Source organism: Staurois parvus, unplaced genomic scaffold (genome assembly GCF_062004578.1).
Source record: "Staurois parvus isolate SC_StPar_1 unplaced genomic scaffold, SC_StPar_1.0 ptg000211l, whole genome shotgun sequence".
NCBI lineage: Eukaryota > Metazoa > Chordata > Amphibia > Anura > Ranidae > Staurois > Staurois parvus.
The window spans coordinates 733,758-760,722 of record NW_028318007.1 but is presented as its reverse complement, the minus strand read 5'-3'; the positions used below and the strand labels follow the sequence as shown (position 1 = coordinate 760,722).

Here is a 26,965-nt window from a genome sequence, read left to right as displayed (position 1 = left end):
TCTTGAAACCAGTAAACCCAAAACAGGTGTGTGTTTTTTAAGGGCAGGACAGCTGTCAGCAACACATCCAATATCATCACACTGATTGGAGTCAAGTTGGCTCACTCCTGGCTCCAATTAGCTCTGGGAGAAGTCATTAAGCTAGGGCTTCACATACTTTTTCCTCCCTGCACTGAGAATGTTTACATGTTATGTGCAATTAAACCATGGCAACATCTAATGTTTGTGTAGTGTTATGTTCAGCAGACAGTGTTCTTCTATTGTTGTGACTTAGATGACGTTCAGAGCACATTTTATGCCCAATTCATGCAAAACTCCACGTAATCCCAAGGGGTTCACATACTTTTTCTTGCAACTGTATAATGATTATATGTACATTGATGATATATAATGATTATATGTACATTGATGATATATAATGATTATATGTACATTGATGATATATAATGATTATATGTACAATGATTATATGTCCAATGATAATATACAATGATTATATGTACAATGATAATATACAATAATGTATAATGATTTGCTTTATGTCGTTGATTTCAGCACCATCTAAAAAAGCTGCAGCCCCGCCACCTCCCCCACCTCCCCCACCTGAGGAGAAGAAACCAGAAGGCGCAGTCCCCACTGTGGACGAACACTATTGTGGGATGCTCTGCTGCAAATTTAAGACCCGACCATGGTGGACCCAACTTCACAATTACAAATTCCCATCCAGTATTGATCCACTGACTAGTAAGTAAAGAGGAAACATGAGGCACTGGCAGGCCCACTGCATAGTAAGGAGAAGGAGGCACAAGGTACTGGGGGCACTGCTTATTAGTAAGTGAAGAGAGAGGCATGAGGCGCTGGTAACCCAAGTGGCTAGTAACTAGATAGAGGCATGAGGTATTGGGAACCATGCTTACTTGTATTTAGGGAGGAAGGCACAAGGCACTGAGTGCTCTGCTCATCAGTAATGGGGGAGGGACGGGGAGCCCCACTGACCATAAAATTATACAGAACAGTCCCCTCCCACTCCATGTAGCCTTTTTTTCCCCATGTGGTCATCTACTGGTGTAGCTCATTTAGGGAACACCTTCCAACTCTCGTGTCGTGTGTGATTGGTTGTGCTCCTCTCACCTGTCTGTACTGCCCCTGCAGACCTAATGTATGTCCTGTGGCTCTTCTTCGTGGTGATGGCATGGAATTGGAATTGTTGGCTCATCCCAGTACGTTGGGCCTTTCCCTATCAGACGCCAACCAACATCCACTACTGGCTCTTCATGGACTATCTGTGTGATCTCATCTACCTGCTGGACATTGTTGTCTTCCAGGTCCGCCTGCAGTTCGTGCGCGGCGGCGACATCATTGTAAGTGCCGCTTCAATGTCATGCTGTCATATGCTTCACAATTCCATTTGTGCAATCCTCACATTATACAGACAACACCCAGTTACAGAATATCATCCACCATAGACATTGTGATGTGTGTGATAACTCTACAATCACTTATACCATCCTAAATAGTCCAGTCTGACTATTTCTTGCTCCCTGTGGGTGGGAACTATGTAAGGGGAAGGCCCCAAAAGGGGGACCTCAGGGATCTGGTATATCAGGGCTCCTATTAGGTTTCCAGTCAGACTGGATTGTGGCAACCCCATCCCTATGGTGGAGCATCCAATGGGGTGAAGGGGAAAGCCCTCAGTGTCCCTCCCCTGAAGGACACTCTCGGTGTCTTAGTTTAATACTAAGTTTAAATTATTATAAATCAATCATTTATGTCCTCATCAAACTTTCATCTAATTCCAGACTGACAAGAAGGCGATGCGGGAACATTATATCAAGACTGATCGATTCAAGGTAATTTCTCCCTGAGATGATGTCCCTGGGCCCCAAACATGATCGTACTGACATCACCAGACTGGGCCCCAAACATGATTATATTTATGTCACCCAACCAGGCCTTGAACATGATTGTATTGGTATCACCAGACTGGGCCCCAAACATGATCATATTTATGTCACATGGACAAAGACCCAAAAAATAAGAATATCTCTCTGAAGATACCAAACTCAGAATTTGAGGAGAGATGATTTACATTGATTTCTGGGTCTGTAGGAACTCCAACATCCTGATAATCTGTGTAAAAGTAATTGGACCCCCAGAAATCTGGTACATGTTGGGGCACCTTGGGTCCCAGTCAGGACAGTTAGTGCAGTATAGACCTCCCAGATACAGTGGGCAAAATAAGCATTGAACAAGTCACCATTTTTATAGGCCATCAGTTGAGACTGAACCAGCTGATATCAAATTGCACTGCAAGGGGCAGGATTGCTTTCTAATTACTTATAGATTTCAGCTGGTGTCTTGGCTTTCCATGCCTTTTTCCATCGACCTTTTCTTCATGTGTTCAATACTTTTTCCCTGTGTCATTCCATTTTATTATACATAACTTAATTTCTGAACTTATTTGTTTTGGTTTCTTTGTATGTATGGATTGCATGGGTTGTTACCGACATGTCGTGAAAATTTCATGTCAATAGCACCTTTAGAAATATATTTACTGAAAAAAATGGTGACGTGTTTAATATTTATTTTACCCAATGTATCTGGTACATGTCAGGGTCCCTCTCTGGATAGTTGATGCAGTATAAACCCCCCAGTCTGCACCAAATATATGGTACATATTGGAGCCCCTGAGTACCTCTCTGGAAAGTTGGTGTTGTATGCACCGCCCAGAATTCTGATACATTTTAGGGCCCCCCAGCATCCCTGTCATGACAGTTTGTACATTATGGATTTCCCAGTCCCCCGAAGAATTCTGATACATGTTGCGGCCCCCTGGGTCTCTCCAAGGACAGTTGGTGCAGTATGGACCCAACAGTCCCTCTTTCCCCCAGATAACTAGTACATATTGTGTCCCCTTGAGTCCGTGTCAGCATTGTTGGTGCAGTATCGACCTCTCAGATATCTGGTACATGTTGGGAGTCTTTCTCAAGACAGTAGGTGCAGTATGGATCCACCAGTTCCCCCCTGATACTTGGGTGATTGGAGAGGAGCACCCGATATCCAAAAAAAGTCTCACTTGATGAATGTTATAGTTTATTGAAGATAAAAGTAAACAAGTAGAGCCAACGAGTTTTGGGGGATTTGCCTCCCCCTTCTTCAGGGCTAGTATACAGAGAGAGGAGATACATGATAAAAACCCATAGTCAGTCCAAAGGATTTGTATAAAGTGCAAAGCAAACATTTATGTTGTTAAATATAGCTTCAAAATAAAGTGGAATCCTCATTTAGTCTCTAAAAACAAATTGCATATGGTATATAAACTTACAAAATGGAAATATATCCATGTTGAATTTTAAATGGTACAAGATGAAAAACTATAAATGAAAATCAAAAGCAAAAAAGCTCAAAAAGAAAACCAAAACAAAACTATATCTTCATGTAAAGAACAAATAAAAAGTCATCAATAGTAAATAATACTAAATGATAAATATTAAAAGCAAAGTATGTGTATACTAAATGACGAGACATATCCAAACCAGTTAAACATTACAATAAATAATTAAGTAATAGACACTTATGTATATTAATAACAAATTGTTATCAATATACAGTACAGGGGAGGACTGACCATTTGGAAACTCGGGCACTGCCCAAGGGCCCGGGGTCAGTAGGGGGCCCCATGAGATGCTCCTGGTACCTTTTTTATAGGCTTTTTTGAGTTTGGGCAAGGAAACAGGGGCCCCATGATCCCCTATTGCCCGGGGGCCCCATGAGTTGTCAGTTCACCCTTGATACAGTACCACTCAGATATCTGATACATGTTGGGGTCTCTGAGTCCCTCTCAAGACAGTAGGTGCAGTATGGACCCACTATTTCCACCTTGAGAGTTGCTACATGTTGATGCCTCTAAGTTCCTCTCAGGACATTTGGTGCACTATGGGCCCCCTCATATATCCGGTACATGTTGGGGCCATCTGGGTCCCTATTAGGAAAGTTGGTTTATTATGGATCCAGTGAAAATGTGTGGTGGCATTGATTTCTTGGTCCCAACAGATGGATGTCATTTCTCTCCTCCCTCTGGATCTTTTCTACTTCAAGGTTGGAGTGAAGTCCATTCTCCGCTTTCCCCGTATACTGAAGGTGAGGACAGGAGGAGCCCTCAAGTTGTCACCTGGTATATGATCTGTCACTGACACCATTTCATCACCTTGTCTCCTTACAGTATATGGCCTTCTTCGAATTCAACAACAGACTGGAAGCTATCCTCAGTAAAGCCTACATCTACAGGTCAGTGCGAGGCCACAGGGGCCCCTGAGGTCAGAGGCCCCTTCCCCACTCCTTACAGAACCAGATGAGTATTTCCTCCATGTTTCTCTTCCTTCTTCAACCCGACATACAACCTTACAGCAAATATAACTGGGGCACATGAAAAAAAACCCCCCAAAAGATACCTTGTATACTGTGTGTATATTGTGTATACTGTGTATTTATTATGTATACTCAATATATACATTATACACAATATACTGAATATGCAGTATACAGAATATATAATGTAGTAAACACAGTATACTCACACTCTCTCTCTCTTCACTCTTTATATATATATATATATATATATTATAAACACAGGGTACACGCAGTATACACAGTGTATACAGAATACACGGGATGCACTCAGTATACATAGCATATACACTACACATGGAGTACACCCAGTATGCACAGTACCCGAAGTTGGGGGTGTTCAGTAAGTGCTCTGTGATGATGAATGGGGAGTGTTGGGTTATCATGCCGTTGCTGGGAGGTTCTGAATTTTCTGGTTGTTCCCTCAGTTCTCTCCGGCATGCTCAGTGATTGTCTTTCTTGTTGCAGAGTGATCCGTACAACAGCCTACCTCCTGTACTGTCTGCACATGAACGCCTGCTTCTATTACTGGGCCTCGGACTACGAGGGGCTTCGCTCCACCAAGTGGGTGTATGACGGTGAGGGGAACAGGTGAGAGTGGGGACCCGCCATAACCTTATAAGGGTCACAGATGTCACCAGACCCACAAGTCTAATGGTATGAGCTCATGTCATAAAGAACATATCCACCCAAAACGTACGTTGTGTTGGGTGGTGTGGAGTTCAGGCCATGCTGGTTCTTCTGGTAGGGATACTACTACCATGTCAGGACAGGCTATTACTATTATCACCAACCCAAGTAATTCCTCATATTCCCCCAATCATTAACCAGAGTTTCTGTGTCCTGATTCCACTTTTGGGTGGAGTTGCTCTTTTATGACTGCTAGAGGAACCTTGTACATTTCTTTTTGTCATGTGGACACATTCCATATCTAGTCAGCCAATCACTATGGAGAAATATTATATATGATATGCTGAATTCCTTTATTCAAGCTTTAGGATGGACAAAGTGAACTCATAGATTGGAGGATGCTAGAGGAACAGTATAACACTGTCCACATTGGGCTTCATCTTCATACATACAGACAAGTGTAGGGTGTATTCAGTGGCTGAAGCCAATCCTCCAAAGAGTCCTCCAAAGACAAGGCTGACACGTCTTGCCCTGCCTCTGAGGTGCCATTTCTTTGTGTTTCCATTAAACTTTCCTCATGACTCCAGTGACCTCTCCCTCTCCTCTTTCAGCTACATCCGCTGCTATTACTGGGCTGTGAAGACCCTCATCACCATCGGGGGGCTCCCTGACCCACAGACTCTCTTTGAGCTTTGGTTCCAGCTACTGAACTACTTCATGGGAGTGTTCGCCTTCTCCGTTATGATTGGTCAGGTGTGTACTCTACTCCTCCTTCATGATTTGTAAGGTGTGTACTCTACTTCTCTATCATGATTTGTAAGGTGTGTACTCCCCTGTCATGATTTGTCAGGTGTGTAATCTACTCCTCTGTCATGATTTGTAAGGTGTGTACTCCCCTGTCATGATTTGTCAGGTGTGTACTCTACTCCTCTGTCATGATTTGTAAGGTGTGTACTCCCCTGTCATGATTTGTCAGGTGTGTACTCTACTCCTCTGTCATGATTTGTAAGGTGTGTACTCCCCTGTCATGATTTGTCAGGTGTGTACTCTACTCCTCTGTCATGATTTGTAAGGTGTGTACTCCCCTGTCATGATTTGTCAGGTGTGTACTCTACTCCTCTGTCATGATTTGTCAGGTGTGTACTCTACTCCTCTGTCATGATTGGTCAGGTGTGTACTCTACTTCTCTATCATGATTGGTCAGGTGTGTTCCCTGCTTCTCCATCATGATTTGTCAGGTGTGTACTCTACTCCTCTGTCATGATTGGTCAGGTGTGTACTCTACTTCTCTATCATGGTTGGTCAGGTGTGTGCTCTACCTTTCTGTAATGACTAGTTAGGCGTGTACCCTGCTTCTCCATCATGATTTGTCAGGTGTGTACTCTTCTGTAATGACTAGTTAGGCGTGTACCCTGCTTCTCCATCATGATTTGTCAGGTGTGTACTCTACTCCTCTGTCATGATTTGTCAGGTGTGTACTCTACTCCTCTGTCATGATTTGTCAGGTGTGTACTCTACTCCTCTGTCATGATTTGTCAGGTGTGTACTCTACTCCTCTGTCATGATTCATCAGGTGTGTACTCTACTCCTCTGTCATGATTCATCAGGTGTTTACTCTACTCCTCTGTCATGATTGTCAGGTGTTTACTCTACTCCTCTGTCATGATTTGTCAGGTGTTTACTCTACTCCTCTGTCATGATTTTTCAGGTGTGTACTCTACTTCTCTATCATGATTGGTCAGGTGTGTACTCTACTCCTCTATCATGATTTGTCAGGTGTTTACTCTACTCCTCTGTCATGATTTGTCAGGTGTGTACTCTACTCCTCTGTCATGATTTGTCAGGTGTGTACTCTACTCCTCTGTCATGATTGGTCAGGTGTGTACTCTACTTCTTTATCATGATTGGTCAGGTGTGTCCTCTACTGCTCCGTGATGACTGGTTAGGTGTGTACCCAGCTTCTTCATCATGATTTGTAAAGTGGGTACTCTACTCCTCTGTCATGATTTGTCAGGTGTGTACTCTACTCCTCTGTCATGATTTGTCAGGTGTTTACTCTACTCCTCTGTCATGATTTGTCAGGTGTGTACTCTACTCCTCTGTCATGATTGGTCAGGTGTGTACTCTACTTCTCTATCATGATTGGTCAGGTGTGTGCTCTACTGCTCCGTGATGACTGGTTAGGTGTGTACCCAGCTTCTTCATCATGATTTGTAAAGTGTGTACTCTACTCCTCTGTCATGATTTGTCAGGTGTGTACTCTACTCCTCTGTCATGATTTGTCAGGTGTTTACTTTACTCATCTGTCATGATTGGTCAGGTGTGTGCTCTACTCCTCCATGTTAGGTGTGTACCCTCCGTCTCCATGATTTTTCAGGTGTGTACTCCTCTGTCATGATTTGTTAGGTATGTACTCTACTCTTTGGTCATGATTGGTCAGGTATGTACTCTACTCCTCTGTCATGATTGAGCAGGTGTGTACTTTGCTTCTTGGTCAGGTGTGTACTTTACTAATTGTTCATGATTGGTCAGGTGTGTACTCTACTCCTCCATCATGATTAGTCAGATGTGTATTCTACTCTTACATCATGATTGGTCAAGTGTGTACTCTACTCCTTTGGCATGATTGGTCAAGTGTGTACTCTACTCCTCCATCATAATTGGTCAAGTGTATACTCTACTTCTCTGGCATGATTCATCAGGTGTGTACTCTACTCCTCCATCATGATTCGTCAGGTGTGTACTGTACTCCTCCATCATCATTGGTTAAGTGTATACTCTAGTCCTCTGGCATGATTGCTTAAGTGTGTACTCTTCTCCTCCATCATGATAGGTCAAGTGTGCATGCTACTCCTGCATCATGATTGGTCAGGCATGTACTCTATGCCTCCATCATGTCTGGTCATAGGCACACTCTACTCCTCCGTCATGATTGGTTAGGTGTGTACTCTAGAACAAGGACCGGATGTAAAATGAGAGAGAAGGAGAAAAGCAGGGGAAAGTAACACTGATAAAAGTGATGGTGACCTATCTGTAGTTGGTCATGTGGTAAGTGTGTCTCTTCTGGTCACAGATGAGAGACGTGGTAGGAGCCGCTACAGCTGGTCAGACCTATTACCGCAGTTGTATGGACAGCACCATCAAATACATGAACTGCTACAAGATCCCACGCAACGTACAGAACCGCGTCAAGATGTGGTATGAGTATACCTGGCAGTCACAAGGCATGCTGGGTAAGAGTGCCTTTCCTGGCTTTGTTCTCATTACCTGTAACTACATTTTCCATGATCCTCCTCTTCAGAATGGGCACATGTCAGGGAGGAGCAGCTTCAGTCATAGCCTAATTACACAAGTCTACTGTTTGTTGCTGAATATAAGAATGGGGTTCTTTGGCCTTACTTATCATTGAGGTAAAACCTGTCCGATTATTAAAAGAAAGCCTGAAGATTCTGGGCTGACAATGAGGATTTCCACAGATGGGAAATCTGATAAAAGGAAAGGAGAAATTAAGGGAAATAATTATAGAAGATTATCCCCAGAGATAGAAGGGACGGGCAGTCTGAGATGTGTCACCTCTGACATTGTCATTCTTTGTCTGTCAGATGAATCAGAACTGATGGTGCAGCTTCCAGACAAGATGCGGCTAGATTTGGCTATTGATGTGAATTACAACATTGTCAGCAAGGTGGCGCTCTTCCAGGTAAATGTCACAATTCATTCTGTCCTCTGATAATAGAGAACGCAGTCCAACCTCCCAGGAGAGTCTGGGGGAATCGTTGTAGCACCAGAGGAGTCTGGGGTGATCCTTACAGTACCATCAGAGTCTGGAGGAATCCTTGTTGTAGAGTGGGAGAGTCTGGGGAGGGTCCTTGTAGAGTGGGAGAGTCTGGGGAGGGTCCTTGTAGAGTGGGAGAGTCTAGAGGGAAACCTTGTAGAGTGGAAGAGCTTGGGGGGATCCATGTAGTACCAGGAGAGTCTGGGACAGTCCTTGTACTGCAAAGTGAAACAAAAAACAAGAAGTGCACCAACCTTGCGCATTACCTCAGTAACAGAATTTATTAATAGAAGATAGGTACTCACAAACAGCGAATAAAATCAGGCATGTAGTCCTCAAAGGGACTTCAAATATAAGAAGCCAGCGCGAATCCCATCATGGGGGTAGACACTCAGTATAGCTGACGCGTTTCGAAGGCTATGCCTTCTTCCTCAGAGCTCTGAGGAAGAAGGCATAGCCTTCGAAACGCGTGAGCTATACTGAGTGTCTACCCCCATGATTGCATTCGCGCTGGCTTCTTATCTTTGAAGTCCCTTTGAGGACTACATTCCTTATTTTATTCGCTGTTTGTGAGTACCTATCTTCTATTAATAAATTCTGTTACTGATGTAATGCGCAAGGTTGGTGCGCTTCTTGTTTCACTTTGCAGTATCGATTGGGCTTCCCCAGCCCTGTTTTGGAGCTGCACAACCTTGAAATATACTGGTGGTCGCTTGCTCTGGTGTTGGTTCCATCTATTTGCCACCGGTCTGGACCCTAGAGCGCAGGAGAAATCGCATCTGGTCTACAGTCCTTGTACTACCAGGAGAATCTGGGGGGATCCTTGTAGAGTGCGAGAGTCTGGGGTGAGCTTTGTAGTACCTGTAGAGTCTGGGTTGAGCCTTGTAGTACCTGAAGAGTCTGGGGGGGGGGCCTTGTAGTATCAGGAGAGCTTGGAGAGATACTTTCCGAGTGGGATAGTCTTGGGGGATATTTGTTATATCAGAAGAGAATAGGGTGATCCTTGAAATATCACAAATGTCCAGGGAATCCTTGTAGTATCAGGAATGTCCTGGGGGTTCCTTTTAGAGTAGAAGAGTCTGGGGAGATCCTTGTAGTCCTTGTAGTGCCAGGAGAACCTGGGGGATCTTTGTAGTGCCAGGAAAACCTAGGGGGATCCTTGTATTATTAGTGAACCTATGGAGATCCCTCCAGTACCAGGAAAGGCTTGGGAAGGAGATCCTTGTAGTATCAGAAGAGTCTGGGGGATCTTTGCAGGGTGGAAGGGTTTTTAGCGGATCCTTGCTGTACCAAAAAAGTCTGGGAGGGATCACTTTAGTGCAAAGAGTACCTGTGGGGTTCACTGTAGTGCCAGAATAACCTGGGGGGGGGGATCCTTGTAGTTCCAGGAGAGCCTATGGGGATCTATGTAGTGCCAGGAGTACCTGGGGGATTCCCTGTTGTACCAGGAGAACTTGGGGGATTCCTTGTTGTACCAGGAGAGTCTGGGGGAATCCTTGTAGTGCCGGGAGTGCCTGTGGGTAAACTTATAGTGTGAGGAATGTCTGGGGGAATCCTTGTAGTATCAGGAATGACAGGGGTATTCTTGTAGATCAGAAGTGTCTGCGGAGATCCTTGTAGTGCAAGAATAACCTGGGGGGATCCTTGTAGTACCAGGAGAGCCTATGGGGATCATTGGAGTGCCATAAGGAACCTGGGGGATTCTTGGGAAAGCCTGGGGGGGGGGTGGAGGGGGGTTATGGTTGTATTGAGAACGTTTGGGGCTTTCTTGTGATGGGAGAGCCTAGAGGGATGCTGGTTGTACAAGGAGAGCCTAGGGGTTCGTTGATCTACCAGGAGAGTCTGGGGAAAACGTGTAGAGTGTGAGAGCCTGGTGGGATCCTTGTAGTGCTGGGAGAGTCTAGGAGATCCTTGTAGTAGCGGAGGAACCTGGGAACCTGATCCTTGTAGCTCAGTGTCATTAGGAATGCTGAACGGTACTGGTACAGTGCATAGTAATTCCAGTTATTTTCCTGCATTCCCTCTGTCCCTCTCAACCCTTCTTCACGACCTCCTTCCTTTTTCTTTTGTTAATTATTTGGTATTCTACCCCTTTCCCCAACTTTTCTCTCTCCCTTTCAACCACCCTCTGCAGGGTTGTGACCGACAGATGATATATGACATGCTGAAGAGGCTGCGCTCTGTAGTTTACCTGCCCGGGGATTATGTCTGTAAGAAGGTGATGTACTTGTAGCACTACCCCCTCAGTGTTTTTTTTTTTATTTCATTAGGGGGATTTCAACTTGGATAGGGTAAGGGGTATACGGGATACCCAATGGAACTGAGAAACTGAGGACAACTTCCTGAACTATGTACAAGTGGTTACAGGAAACAGTCTCTTCTGGGGAGCTAGCCAACATCTCCTGTAGTACCACCCCAGACCCTAAATACTCCATATCCAGCTGTTCTGGGTGAATCTCTAAGAAGATGATCCAGTGTCTGCCACATAAATAGTGAAACATTCCTGGGTGGCAGGCTAATCCAGCTTCCCACTAGAGTGCCTCCTTCCCCTTTCTGGCCTAGGGGGTCCAGGTATACTCACTCAGTCCTCCCTCTGTGCTGCTGGTGGGTCGGTGGCTGCTACCAGGTCTTTTAGCTGGGCTGATCGTTCCCTGCTACACAGGTGGTCCTCGCTCTGGGGGCTGGTGTAGATCTGAGCTTTCCTCCTTCCAAGCTCCACTGCCTGTAGGTGAGCCCTCTCCATCTAGGCCCCCTCCCAGGCTCCTTTCTCCAGCCTCACACTATCTCTAACCTCCACCCGAACTCCTCTCCTCTTCCTTTGCTGCTGAGCAGGCTCAGTTACACTTAAAGGTTGTCCTGGCCCCTCGTCAAGCCTCCTGTTGGGGATTGGCCAGGATCCTCTAAAAGTACAGACTAGCCACTCTTCAGATCCACCCGCTGCTTCTAGACCTTTCTCCAAAGTTCTAGAGCAGGGGTAAATTCCAGAGGGCTGGTCTGCCAAGTCTCTCAGTGCTGACCACAATTTGACCTCTGTTTGCTATCACACCCAGGTTGCTACTCAATCCTCTGTGCTAACAATTGGAGTCTAGCTCCCCCTATCTAACTAGAAGGGTGCAACATATGGGGGGGGGGGGGGGATTGAAGGGGTTCAGGTGAGAGCAGAAAGTGATGAATGTAGCTTCTCTGAAACTCTCATTCCACGTCACATATACATATACAGTTGTGCTCAAAAGTTTGCATGCCCTGCATTTATATTGAAAATATGACTGATCATGCCAAAAAACTCTCTTTTATTTAATAATAGTGATCATATGAAGCCATTTGATATCACATGCCTGGAGTTGTTTGGCTCCTTTTTAAATCATAATGATTACAGAATTCACGCAAATGGCCCTGATCAAAAGTTTTCCTCCCCTGGAATGTTTGGCCTTGGTACAGACACACAAGGAGTCATACACAGGTTATAATGGCAATTAAAGGTTAATTTCCCACATCTGTGGACTTTAAAATTGCAATCAGTGTCTGTATATAAATAGTCAATGAGTTTGTTATCTCTTACCTGTATGCACTGAGCAGGCTAGATACTGAGCCATGGGAAGCAGAAAAGAACTGTCAAAAGACCAGCATAACAAGGTAATGGTACTTTATAAAGATGGAAAAGGATATAAAAAGATGCCCAAAGCCTTGAATATGCTGGTCAGTAATGTTTAATCACTTATTAACCCCTTTGCGCCGGCCGCACACAAATGTGCGGCCTCCCGGCGTCTGGGCCTAGACGCCGAGCGGCCACACATTTGCGTCCATGTAACTAAATACATATGTGCTAAGAGCGCGCGCCCTGCGCGCTCCCAGCACACATGTGTGGTACTCATGGAAAGGTTCCGGTCCGCTCTTTCGAACGGGACCTTTCCGATCATGTGACCGCCGTGACGCATCATCACAGCGGTCACATGATTCCGAAAGCCACGCCCCAACCGCCCCGCCTCCCGGCGTCTGAATCTCTTAAAGGGCCGGGAGGCATCGGCGGGAAGGGGTTAAGAAGTGGAAAATTCAGGGATCTCTTGATACCAAGTCAAGGTCAGGTAGACCAAGAAAGATTGCAACCTGAACTGCCAGAAGACTTGTTCGGGATACAAGGAAAACCCCACAGGTAACTTCAGCAGAAATACAGGCTACTCTGGAATAAGACAGTATGGTTGTTTCAAGGAGTGAATGTGACACAAGTGGAGATGACATATGAGGTAGTGACACAGGTGGAGGTGACTCAGGTGGCAGTGAACCAAATGGAGGTGACACAGGTGGCAGTGACTTAGGTGGAGGCAATGCAGGTGGCAGTGACTTGGGTGAGGATGACACAAGTGAAAGTGACATAGGTAGCAATGACTCAGGTGGTAGCAGTTGGAGGCAACACAGATGGCAGTGACCTCTGTGGAGGCAACACAGGTGGCAGTGACTTTGGTGGCAATGACACAAGTGAAGGTGACACACTTAGCAGTGACTCAGGTGGGGGTGACACAGGTGGAGGCTACAAAGGTGGCGATGACCCAGGTGGTGATGGACCAAGTGGAGGTGACACAGGTGTCAGTGACGCAGGTGAAGGTGATACAAGTGGAGATGGTATACACACACTCATGTATGGCTATTTAAATATTTCTTGCAGAGGGAGATCGGGAGAGAAATGTACATCATCAAAGCAGGTAGAGTTGGCAGTGACACAGGTGGCAGTTACACAGGTGGAGGTGACACAGGTGATAGTGATACATGTGGCGGTAACAAAAGAGAGGGTGATACAGGTGGAAGTGACAAACATGTGCTCATGTTTGGCCATGTAATATTTATTTCAGGGGGAGATCGGGAGAGAAATGTACATCATCAAAGCTGGAGAGGTCCAGGTCCTCGGAGGGCCGGATGGACTGACTGTGCTGGTCAGTCTAAAAGCAGGATCCGTCTTTGGAGAAATCAGGTGAACTAGACTGACATTTTCATCCGTCTCACAGAAAATCCAGAAATATTTTACTGTGACGTGACAGCTTAGGTTATTAGCTGTTTCCCCTTTGTAGAGGACTGACCACTTAATTTACTTTTATATCCCATGTCATTCTGTATAGGGGACTGACCTCTTCCTATATTGCCATATCTGTTGTCCTTCTGTATAGAGGGCTGACCTTTCCCTACACTCTTAAGGGACTGAACTATTCATGTACTCCTGTATCTCCTGTCCTGGTTAGAAACACCTGAGCTTGCTAAGCTGGATCATTGCATTTTAGGCATGGTGATCTCTATTAGATGAGGAAGCAAGGTGTGTTGAATGTTTTCTTTCTTTTTAGCCTTCTGGCTGTGGGTGGAGGAAACCGTCGTACTGCCAATGTGGTGGCGCATGGCTTTACCAACCTCTTCATCCTGGATAAGAAGGATCTGAATGACATCCTGACCCATTACCCCGAGTCACAGAAAGTTCTACGTAGGAAAGCAAAGTGAGTGCGAATCACTGCAGATGTCTCATGGTGTGTCCAAAAAGTACAACTGCCTGTGTTGCCCCATAGCTACCAGTCAGTTTCTGTAAATCAATATCCATTTTTCAGGGCAGTTGTGAGCATGAATGGTGGCTGTGGGGCATTAAGGTAGTTCTTACTGCAGATATTTTGATATATGAAACCAAACATTGTATTCCTTTCTTATTCTCACCGCGATGGTGGCTAGGCAGAGATGCATTACTGTACGGTAGAGTCAGCCATGTTCTCACTCTCAAGTATGGTGAGAGGAGAAAGACTGTTGTCAGAGGTCACAATCTGAGTGAGGGCTTATATCTCATGTTTCTGGGTGTTTATTTCATTCTTCCATTTAGTTACATGTCATTTGGAACTTGTTTCCTTAACTTGAGGTCAAGCTGTTGTGAGTTGTTTGGAGTGTTGGATAGACAGAGGGCTGACAGGCTGTTGGGAGTCTTGGGTGGACAGAGTGCAAATGGGTGATGGATTATGTTGGGTGGACAGGGTGTTCATAGGTTGTTGATGGTGTTGGGTTGACAGGATGCTGATGGGTTGTTGGGTGGATGAGGTGCTCATAGATTGTTGGTGGTTTTGGGTGGTCGAGGTGTTGATGTTTTGTTGGGTGGGGCTGCTGGTGGGTTGTTGAGATTGCTAGATGGTCATAGTGCTGAAGGGATGTTTGGTAGACAAGGTGCTGATGAGTTGTTCATAGTGCTGGGGAGACAGGACATTGATGTGTTGTATGGAGTGTTGGGTGAACAGGTTGCTGATGGATAGTTGGGTGGAGACAATGCTGATGAGTTGTTAGGAGGATTGGACAAGGTGTTGATGGCTTGTTGGGATTGGTAGATGGATGGGGTAATGATGGGTTGTTGGTAGAGTTGGGTGGACTAGTTGCTAATGGGTTGTTAGGAGTGTTTGATGGATGGGGATTCTGATGAGTTCTTGGGAGTGTTAGGTGGACAGGGTGCTGAAGTGTTGTTAGGAATGTTAGATGTATGGGGTGCTGGTGCTTGCATTGCTAGATGGATGGAGATCTGGTCATTGTGAGTGTCGGGTAAATGGGTCACTGATGGGCTTTTGGTTGGCCCAGTTGCTAATAGTTTGCAGGTAACGTTTGGTGGGCAGGGTGTTGATGGGTTTTTGCGGGGTGGGCGGTCATCCTTAGTCAGTAAGGCTTTGTGATGGTATAAAATGGGGCTACTTTATTTTGAGAGCCCTAATATGATTGCACCCTTTTCTGTATTATACACAGTAAAGGGAATCTGCCCAGCCTAGCATGCCCTGTTTTAGGTGACCCAATGGATTTGGAGGAAGTATAGAATTCCAAGTAAAGCATTTCTTCTTGGCCTCGATAGCTGGCCTGAAACTTCCTGATTTGACCAAGTTCAGTATAGCTGTTTCACCAGGTACAAGATAGAGTATGTGGAAAAACTCTTGATTAGTTTTCTAACTTTCTTTGGCACACCGTGGTGATATGGAAGTAATATGCTGTAACAGGAATATGGTCTGCCGTGTCAGTGATTGGAATGTCATCAGATCTTTGTGTGTAAGGGCAGTGCATTGCATACAGTTGAAGATTCATTGTCAGAGCCCCATACAAGAATTCTATTATGTTATATCAGAACTCTGCTCAGTCTGCTCTGATTGTCCTCCACTGCAGGAAAATGCTGAAAAACAGCAGCAAACCGAAAGATGAGGGTCCAGCACAGAAGGGATTCCAGCACATCATTCCACCCAGACCCGAGACTCCCAAATTACTGAAGGCCGCTGTTGCTGCCACCGAAAAAATGGGCTTCAAGGGATTTTCTAAATTGAAACGCAGACTTAAAGTGAAGACAACTGTGGAGGTGAGAGGGACGATCCTTTTTACTATAGCAATGACAAATGATGTTTGGGATGATCTCCTGTCTAAAAGGGGTCTTCAATCTGGTCAACCATCATCCCTGATCACTACTGCTTCCCCTCTCAATAGTTGGTGTCATTGCCCCGCCCCCTCTCCATTGGTGTCACTTACAAGTTTGTGGATAGCTCATGGATAGAGGGTGGCCTTCAATGTCTACCAACTGCTCACATGGAAATTTCTGAATAATTTTAAAATAATTTCTGAATTTTTACCAACAGATGGACACCTTATTTATTAAGACAACACTACCATTTAGATTTCATCTTTCTTCCATTCTTAGCAGTCTGAACAATGTCACCTGATTGCTGATTGGTTGCTACAGGTTGTATGAGCAGAGATGAGTAGAATGGAATATCCTGGGATTGGTGGAACTTGACTGGCATCAGATTGTATTCTTTGTCCTGGAAGATCCTTTGTAGACTGCACTTTAGATCTTTGTGTCGTGTGTCAGGATGATGGAGCAATTGTACAATCTGCTGACATGTTGCCTTGTGTATTTATCTTTGTAGCCCTCTAGAACTAGTCCCGTGCCCCCTGGGTCGCCGGTGCACCGAAGATCTCCAGTGCCCACCATAAAACCTGAAGATGACGAGCCGACGGAAATTGTGGCTGAGTCTACAGACAACACGGTCTTTATAAGGGTCAGTCCCTCCCCCCGAGGAGACGAGCAGATACTGTCGGTGGAAGTGACAGCCCCCGAGGAGGAGGGGAAGAAATGATGAACTGGATGGAAGATGGATGATGCAGTGCCTCATGAGCCTCACCGTAAATCTTTGAGGCTTCAACTTTCATCTGAGCAATACTACCGCAATCTCATCTGCAGAGGATCACCACAACTCCACGAGGGACCTGAAGACTAGATTTCACTACAGACTCCACCCATAATGTAATGTAGAAATTCAGGTAGAGGTGGATGTCAATATTCATGGAACATTCCACTGTGTCTATCATAGCACCAGGACCGTACTGTCCCACTAGAACCCTCATGCGTTGTTCTGTGTAGAAGATATCCCTGCAGGGTCTATACCGTCATCAGGGCCGATGTGAGGGACAATCAGTATATGGAAAGGTGGACCAAAATATGGAACAAACCACAGACTTAGCTTTCCTCATCTAGAGAGAGTGCCAACAGAAATATTGCAACCGAAGGAAAGAGGCAAGTGTTCACATTGCAGAGAGGGATCACTCTCTTCTCACATCAGGAATTACTCTCTTTATGATGGAGTTAGCATTTAGAGGCTTCCCCCCATCACCTCCCCCATTCCACAGAATCATACCAGTAAGGGGTGCAGGGTCACAGCTTTGTAAAGGTGGAGCTCTGTGTTTGTTAGAATTGGAGTTTCTATTTTTAAAATAAATATAACATTCTCTGATTGCTGTGTTATCTGTAGTAGGTGGGGGCCAGGATCACAGACACCCTGAATTTGGGGCTGACTTACTGCTCGTCTCCTGAACCCACCTGCTGTTCCCACTGACCTCCTGTGCCCCCCCTCTCCTTCCCGGCTGCCAATAGCCCCACCAGCAACACATGAGGCCAATGTGTTCCCAGAATCCATCTGATAGACTACTACTATTCCTGTGTATCTGTAATGCTGTTGCCCAATCGGGAAAGTGCATCCCAGTGTCACAGTGCCACTATGGCCCAATCAGGAGAGTGGATTCCAGTGTCACAGTACTGCTATCGCCCTATCGGGAGAATGGATCCCAGTGTATCAGTACTGTTAACTCCCAATGGGAAGAGTGAATTCCAGTTTATAAGTATCACTCTCAGCCAATCAGGAGCGTGAATCCATGTGTATCATTACCACTGTCTTCCAATCCGGAGAGGGGATCCCTGTGTATCAGTACCACTATCACCCAATTCGGAGAGGAGATCCCAGTGTATCAGTACCACTATCAACCAATTCGGAGAGGGGATCCCTGTGTATCAGTACCCCTATCACCCTATCTGGAGAGGGGATCCCAGTGTATCAGGACCACTATCACTCAATCCGGAGAGGGGATCCCTGTGTATCAGGACCACTATCACTCAATCCAGAGAGGGGATCTCTGAGTATCAGTACCACTATCACCAAATTCGGAGAGGAGATCCCAGTGTATCAGTACCACTATCAACCAATTTGGAGAGGAGATCCCTGTGTATCAGGACCACTATCACCTAATCCAGAGAGGGGATCCCTGTGTATCAGGACCACTATCACTCAATCCGGAGAGAGGATCCCTGTGTATCAGGACCACTATCACTCAATCCGGAGAGGGGATCCCTGTGTATCAGTACCACTATCACCCAATCCGGAGAGGGGATTCCTGTGTATCAGTACCACTATCTTCCAATCTGGAGAGGGGATTCCTGTGTATCAGTACCCCTATCACCCTATCTGGAGAGGGGATCCCAGTGTATCAGTACCGCTATCACCCTATCTGGAGAGGGGATCCTAGTGTATCAGTAGAACTATCACCCAATCCGGATAGGGGATCCCTGTGTATCAGTACCCCTATCACCCTATCTGGAGAGGGGATCCCAGTGTATCAGTACCGCTATCACCCATTTCGGAGAGGGGATCCCTGTGTATCAGTACCACTATCACCTAATCCAGAGAGGGGATCCCTGTGTATCAGTACCACTATCACCGAATCCGGAGAGGGGATCCCAGTGTTTCAGGACCACTATCACTCAATTCGGAGAGGGGATAACTGTGTATCAGGACCACTATCTTCCAATCCAGAGAGGGGATCCCTGTGTATCAGTACCGCTATCACTCAATTTGGAGAGGGGATCCCTGTGTATCAGTACCACTATCACCCAATCCAGAGAGGTGATCCCTGTGTATCAGTACCACTATCACCTAATCCGGAGAGGGGATCCCTGTGTATCAGTACCACTATAACCTAATCCAGAGAGGGGACCCCTGTGTATCAGTACCACTATCACCGAATCCGGAGAGGGGATCCCTGTGTATCAGTACCACTATCACCTAATCTGGAGAGGGGATCCCTGTGTATCAGTACCACTATAACCTAATCCAGAGAAGGGACCCCTGTGTATCAGGACCACTATCACTCAATTCGGAGAGGGGATAACTGTGTATCAGTACTGCTATCACCCTATCTGGAGAGGGGATCCCAGTGTATCAGTACCACTATCACCCAATCCGGATAGGGGATCCCTGTGTATCAGTACCCCTATCACCCTATCTGGAGAGGGGATCCCAGTGTATCAGTACCACTATCACTCAATTCGGAGAGGGGATCTCTGTGTATCAGTACCACTATCACCCAGTCCGGAGAGGGGATCTCTGTGTATCAGTACCACTATCACTCAATTTGGAGAGGGGATCCCTATGTAGCAGTACCACTATCACTCAATTTGGAGAGGGGATCCCTGTGTATCAGTACTGCTATCACCCAGTCCGTAGAGGGGACCCCTGTGTATCAGTACTGCTGAGGTCTGATGAGAGCGGTGTATGCCTTGATTGCTAAAACCCTTTTTTTCACTTCTCACAGCTGTAATACTTGCCCTTACAACAGGTGGGCTCCTTCCCCATACACACATCCTTCACCAGCACCACTCACAGTCTGTCTCTCCTTCCTTGCTGACCTCCTATCTTTTGTTCATCTGCACAGTCTCCATCTTCAGGCCCCGATCACACTTCAGAAATGCTCAACAAGCAAAAACCTACAATTTTTAATAGCCCTAGTTCACATTACAGCGTTCTGTCACTTGTAGCAAAATGCTTGTCGCTCAGAAGAGTACATGAGCTACTTTTGTCCCGGAAGACTTCAATAGAAACACCTGAAAAGCGCAACCTGAGCAAGTTTCAGCGTTTTTCCGAATGTTTCATAATGTGTTTTTAGCTCAAACAACAGCTCACCGTCCCTTTATCAGCTTTCCACTGGCCACATAAAAAATGCCTAGTTGAAAAACTCCTGAAAAAACACCTGATAAAAGCTGCAAAAACAGGCAATTCTGCTAAAAAAAAAAAGCTCAAAAATGCTTAAAAAACGCTTGAAAATGTGACTCTTAGGTGTAAATATAGCCTCAGTTCAGGTTGGAGCAGGAGTGAAGATGGAGGAGTTCCTATAATCAGTGTGAATTCTGGTGACCAATCACATCACACCGTCACCAAACTGCTGTACACTGAATAGGACAGATGTACACGGCTCCCTACACTGAATATACCAGATATACCGGGCCCTGTACACTGAATATACCACATGTACACGGCTCCGTACACTGAATATACCAGATATACCGGGCCCTGTACACTGAATATACCACATGTACACGGCTCCGTACACTGAATACACCAGATATACCTGGCCCAGTACACTGAATATACCACATGTACACGGCTCCGTACACTGAATACACCAGATATACCTGGCCCAGTACACTGAATATACCACATGTACACGGCTCCGTACACTGAATACACCAGATATACCTGGCCCAGTACACTGAACATACCACATGTACACGGCTCCGTTTACTGAATATACCAGATATACCGGGCCCTGTACACTGTATATAACAAATGTACACAGCTCCGTACACTGAATATACCAGATATACCGGGCCCTGTACACTGTATATAACAGATGTACATGGTTCCGTACACTGAATATACCAGATATACTGGGTCCCATAGACTGTATGCCCCATAGACTGTATATACCAGATGTACTCGGCCCCATGCACTGAATATAACAGATGTACACGGCTCCGTACACTGAATACAACAGATGTACATGGCTCTGTAAACTGAATAGAACAGATGTACATGCCTCTGTACACTGATTACAACAGATACAGTATACCTGGCCCCATACACAGAATAGGACAGATGTACACGGCTCCGTACGCTGAATATACCAGATATACCGGGCCCTGTACACTGTATATACCAGATGTACATGGCTCCATACACTGAATATACCAGATATACCGAGTCCCATACACTGACTATACCAGATATTCCCTGGCCCTGTACTCTGATTATACCAGATATCCCTGCTCCCGTACACTGATTATACCAGATATCCCTGGTCCTGTACACTGAATATACCAGCTATCCCTGGCCCTGTACACTGATTATACCAGATATCCCTGGCCCCGTACGCTGATTATACCAGATATCCCTGGCCCCGTACGCTGATTATACCAGATATCCCTGGCCCCGTACGCTGATTATACCAGATATCCCTGGCCCCGTACACTGATTATACCAGATATCCCTGGTCCCGTACACTGATTATACCAGATATCCCTGGCCCCGTACACTGATTATACCAGATATCCCTGGCCCCGTACACTGAATATACCAGATATCCCTGGCCCCGTACACTGATTATACCAGATATCCCTGGCCCCGTACACTGATTATACCAGATATCCCTTGCCCCGTACACTGAATATACCAGATATCCCTGGCCCCGTACACTGATTATACCAGATATCCCTGGCCCCGTACACTGATTATACCAGATATCCCTGGTCCCGTACACTGATTATACCAGATATCCCTGGCCCCGTACACTGATTATACCAGATATCCCTGGCCCCGTACACTGAATATACCAGATATCCCTGGCCCCGTACACTGATTATACCAGATATCCCTGGCCCCGTACACTGATTATACCAGATATCCCTGGTCCCGTACACTGTTTATACCAGATATCCCTGGTCCTGTACACTGATTATACCAGATATCCCTGGTCCCGTACACTGATTATACCAGATATCCCTGGCCCCGTACACTGATTATACCAGATATCCCTGGTCCTGTACACTGATTATACCAGATATCCCTGGCCCCGTACACTGATTATACCAGATATCCCTGGTCCTGTACACTGATTATACCAGACATCCCTGGCCCCGTACACTGATTATACCAGATATCCCTGGCCCCGTACACTGATTATACCAGATATCCCTGGTCCTGTACTCTGATTATACCAGACATCCCTGGTCCTGTACACTGATTATACCAGATATCCCTGGCCCCGTACGCTGATTATACCAGACATCCCTGGCCCCGTACACTGATTATACCAGACATCCCTGGCCCCGTACACTGATTATACTAGATATCCCTGGTCCTGTACACTGATTATACCAGACATCCCTGGCCCCGTACACTGATTATACTAGATATCCCTGGTCCTGTACACAGATTATACCAGACATCCCTGGCCCCGTACACTGATTATACCAGATATCCCTGGTCCCGTACTCTGGTTATACCAGATATCCCTGGCCCCGTACACTGATTATACCAGATATCCCTGGCCCGTACACTGATTATACCAGATATCCCTGGCCCCGTACACTGATTATACCAGATATCCCTGGCCCCGTACACTGATTATACCAGATATCCCTGGCCCCGTACACTGATTATACCAGATATCCCTGGTCCTGTACACTGATTATACTAGATATCCCTGGCCCCGTACACTGATTCATGTTTTGATAACGGAACTTTCAGCTGGTTTCGATAGTGACATTACGGCTGCTGATGCAATCTAGAACTATATTTGGTCTGTCGCTGTGATGGAGTTTTCGGGGATTTCCCGGAATGAGTAATTTTCTAATAATAATTATACATCTGAATACGAGTCAGCGTATCGTCTGCATGGCGGAGGGATGATGAATGTCCCTCAGATACTTAGTGATGGCTTCTGCTTCCTGCTGTCATTATTGGGAATATAATACAGGATTTTGTATCGCTCCAACAGTTTGCACAGCACTTATACCAGATGTATATACCAGATGTGTACGGGGCCAGGGATATCTGGTATAATCAGTGTACGGGACCAGGGATATCTGGTATAATCAGTGTACAGGACCAGGGATATCTGGTATAATCAGCGTACGGGACCAGGGATATCTGGTATAATCAGTGTATGGGGCCAGGTATATCTGGTATAATCAGTGTACGGGGCCAGGGATATCTGGTATAATCAGTGTACGGGACCAGGGATATCTGGTATAATCAGTGTACGGGTCCAGGGATATCTGGTATAATCAGTGTACAGGGCCAGGGATATTTGGTATAATCAGTGTACAGGGACAGGAATATCTGGTATAATCAGTGTATGGGGCCAGGAATATCTGGTATAATTAGTGTACGGAGCCAGGGATATCTGGTATAATCAGAGTACAGGACCAGGGATGTCTGGTATAATCAGAGTACAGGACCAGGGATGTCTGGTATAATCAGTGTACGGGGCCAGGGATATCTGGTATAATTAGTGTACGGAGCCAGGGATATCTGGTATAATCAGTGTACGGGACCAGGGATATCTGGTATAATTAGTGTACGGGACCAGGGATATCTGGTATAATCAGTGTACGGGGCCAGGGATATCTGGTATAATCAGTGTACAGGACCAGGGATATCTGGTATAATTAGTGTACGGAGCCAGGGATATCTGGTATAATCAGAGTACGGGACCAGGGATGTCTGGTATAATCAGTGTACGGGACCAGGGATATCTCGTATAATCAGTGTACGGGGCCAGGGATATCTGGTATAATCAGTGTACGGGGCCAGGGATATCTGGTATAATCAGTGTACGGGCCAGGGATATCTGGTATAATCAGTGTACGGGACCAGGGATATCTGGTATAATTAGTGTACGGGACCAGGGATATCTGGTATAATCAGTGTACGGGACCAGGGATATCTGGTATAATCAGTGTACGGGGCCAGGGATATCTGGTATAATCAGTGTACGGGGCCAGGGATATCTGGTATAATCAGTGTACGGGGCGAGGGATATCTGGTATAGTCAGTATGCGGAGACGTGTACATCTGTTATATTCAGTATACGGGGCTGGGTACATCTATGGGTCCCGGTATATCTGATATATTCGGTGTATGGGACCCGGTATATCTGGTATATTCAGTGTACGGAGCCGTGTACATCTGGTATATTAAGTGTACGGAGCCATGTACATCTGGTTTATACAGTGTACAGGGCCCGGTATATCTGGTATATTCAGTGTATGGAGCTGTGTACTTCTGTCCTATTCAGTGTATGGGACCCAGTATATTTGGTATATTCAGTGTACGGAGCCATGTACATCTGGTATATTCAGTGTACGGAGCCATGTACATCTGGTATATACAGTGTACAGGGCCCGGTATATCTGGTATATTCAGTGTACGGAGCCATGTACATCTGGTATATACAGTGTACAGGGCCCGGTATATCTGTGCTATTCAGTGTACGGGCCAGGTATACTGTATCTGTTATATTCCATGTACAGAGGCATGTACATCTGTTGTAATCAGTGTATGCAGCCGTGTACATCTATTCTATTCAGTGCACGGGGCCGAGTACATCTGGTATATACTGAAGAAGAATTCCAGTTCGCTATTATATTTTATATGAAAAATCTTGCGGTTGCAACAATGTATCTATTTGTATCCGAATAAAAACATCTGTATCCGAAATGGTTACAAATGGATACATTGTTGCAACCGCTATACTTTTTCATGTCAAATATAATAGCGGAGCTCTCTGCAAGGGACAGAAGTAATTAAATGTCGGACGGGACGAAAATCGGCCTTTTATTGTACCGTTGGTGGTAACGTCAGCCGATCGAACTACCGATTTTTAGTTTTCTATATAAAAAAATCGGCCGGTTTTCGACCTGTCTATGGCCTACATAAAGCAAAATTCTGAAGAAAATTGTACAATGTATGGCCAGCCTTATAACCAGTATACAGGGACTGATGATACAACTACACACACCATCCAATCTCACATAGATTAGTAATGACTAACAGCTGAGCATACAGGCACTGATAACAGAACCACACACACAATGGCCTCTTCACATTCCTGCATTCTTTAGTTCCCAGGTGCAAATTGAAATCACACCTTATCTAATGAAAATCTTCACAAGTAGTAATAAAGTCTTCAGAAATCGCACTGAAATTGCAAACAAATCGCGTGATTTTAAATCGCAGCGGCGTGACTGGTGACTTTGAGAAATGTAACAAATGGCTCAGTACAGCATATTTTTTAACCGATCTAAAATGCAGCCGATTGTTTACAATGTGCCTGTACACACAGGTGCACAAACAAGCACTGCATATTCTTGAGTAAAAAATAAAAAAATAGAAAAATTTGCTTTCCCATTCAGTATTTTTCACCGATACGCTCTAATACACTTGTATGAGCCTAAATATTTAGAATTTTTATACATTTTGCCAAAAGGAATGTTTTGTATGCAGGAATGCGTGTACACGCAAATACTCACTAAATACGTGTAACACAAATGCCTGAAATTACATCCACAAATGCTGATGCTCAAACATCATTACCATGTGCAAGAGGCCTTCAGTCTTTTATTTAAAGAGATACTAAACCCAGGACCCTGCATTCACTACATCCGATCTCCCCAGACCCTGCATTCACTACATCCGATCTCCCCAGACCCTGCATTCACTATATCTGGTCTCCCCGGACCCTGCATTCACTATATCTGGTCTCCACGGACCCTGCACTCACTATATCTGGTCTCCCGAGACCCTGCATTCACTATATCCGCTCTCCCCGGACCCTGCATTCACTATATCTGGCCTCCCCAGACCCTGCATTCACTATATCCGGTCTCCCAGGACCCTGCATTCACTATATCCGGTCTCCCCGGACCCTGCATTCACTAAATCCGGTCTCCCAGGACCCTGCAGTCACTATATCTGGTCTCCCCGGACCCTGCATTCACTATATCCGGTCTCCCCGCACCCTGCATTCACTATATCCGGTCTCCCCGGACCCTGCATTCACTATATCTGGACTACCAGGACCATGCAGTCACTATACCTGGTCTCCCCGGACCCTGCATTCACTGTATCCGATCTCCTTCTTCCAGTGTCCCCCTCTTATCTCCTGATAAGACATATTGGGTGGAGTCACTCTGCACATGCTCAGTATGGTGTGTATCGCTAGAGAGGTTTTTTTTTTTGCTTGGGAGAGTGCATGTGATCAGCACAGCGCCAATTAGCACTGTCCAGACAGAGGTCAGGGGTTCTGCATCCTCCTACCTAGAGCAAAATGAAAACTGTACCCTGTATTCACCCTGTATTCACTATATCCGGTGTCCCCGGACCCTGCATTCACTATATCCGGTCTCCCCGGACCCTGCATTCACTATATCCGGTCTCCCCGGACCCTGCATTCACTATATCCGGTCTCCCCGGACCCTGTATTCATTATATCTGGTCTCCCAGGACCCTGCATTCACTATATCTGGTCTCCCTGGACCCTGCATTACTATATCTGGTCCCCTACAGTACACACAACATGGAAATGCAATTATTTTAGTAAATATAAACTGATAAATCCCTTTTCTCATCAGCAGTTAGAGCAGTCTTGTGACTTCTATCAGTGTCCAGCAGAGCACTGGTTAAAACATGTAAGAGGAGTTTTCATTTTGCTCTAGGTAGGAGGATGCAGAACCCCTGACCTCTGTCTGGACAGTGCTAATTGGCGCTGTGCTGATCACATGCACTCTCCCAAGCAAAAAAAAAAACCTCTCTAGCGATACACACCATACTGAGCATGTGCAGAGTGACTCCACCCAATATGTCTTATCAGGAGATAAGAGGGGGACACTGGAAGAAGGGGAGGATCAGAGGAGACAGGATCAAAACAGCCTTTTTACACAATGCAGAGGATTAACCCCTTAGGTTCCACAGTGAGTATAACAAGCATGCTTTACTGCATATACAGACT

At 45.6% G+C, this 26,965-nt stretch overlaps 1 protein-coding gene across 1 annotated transcript in view; it reads left to right on the top strand.

Moving 5' to 3' along the window:
- The window catches only part of CNGB1 (cyclic nucleotide gated channel subunit beta 1), a 66,972-nt gene extending 49,392 nt beyond the window's left edge, over positions 1–17,580 (top strand). The window contains exons 28-41 of the mRNA XM_089678917.1: positions 556–744; positions 1,153–1,361; positions 1,800–1,850; positions 4,054–4,140; positions 4,223–4,287; positions 4,876–4,998; positions 5,649–5,790; positions 8,111–8,270; positions 8,640–8,737; positions 10,947–11,030; positions 13,657–13,775; positions 14,140–14,286; positions 15,965–16,151; positions 16,717–17,580. Coding sequence (XP_089535043.1) covers positions 556–744; positions 1,153–1,361; positions 1,800–1,850; positions 4,054–4,140; positions 4,223–4,287; positions 4,876–4,998; positions 5,649–5,790; positions 8,111–8,270; positions 8,640–8,737; positions 10,947–11,030; positions 13,657–13,775; positions 14,140–14,286; positions 15,965–16,151; positions 16,717–16,926 — 1,871 coding nt within the window. The 3' untranslated portion in view covers positions 16,927–17,580. The remainder of the gene's footprint in view (positions 1–555; positions 745–1,152; positions 1,362–1,799; positions 1,851–4,053; positions 4,141–4,222; positions 4,288–4,875; positions 4,999–5,648; positions 5,791–8,110; positions 8,271–8,639; positions 8,738–10,946; positions 11,031–13,656; positions 13,776–14,139; positions 14,287–15,964; positions 16,152–16,716) is intronic.
- Positions 17,581–26,965: the final 9,385 nt, after the last annotated feature.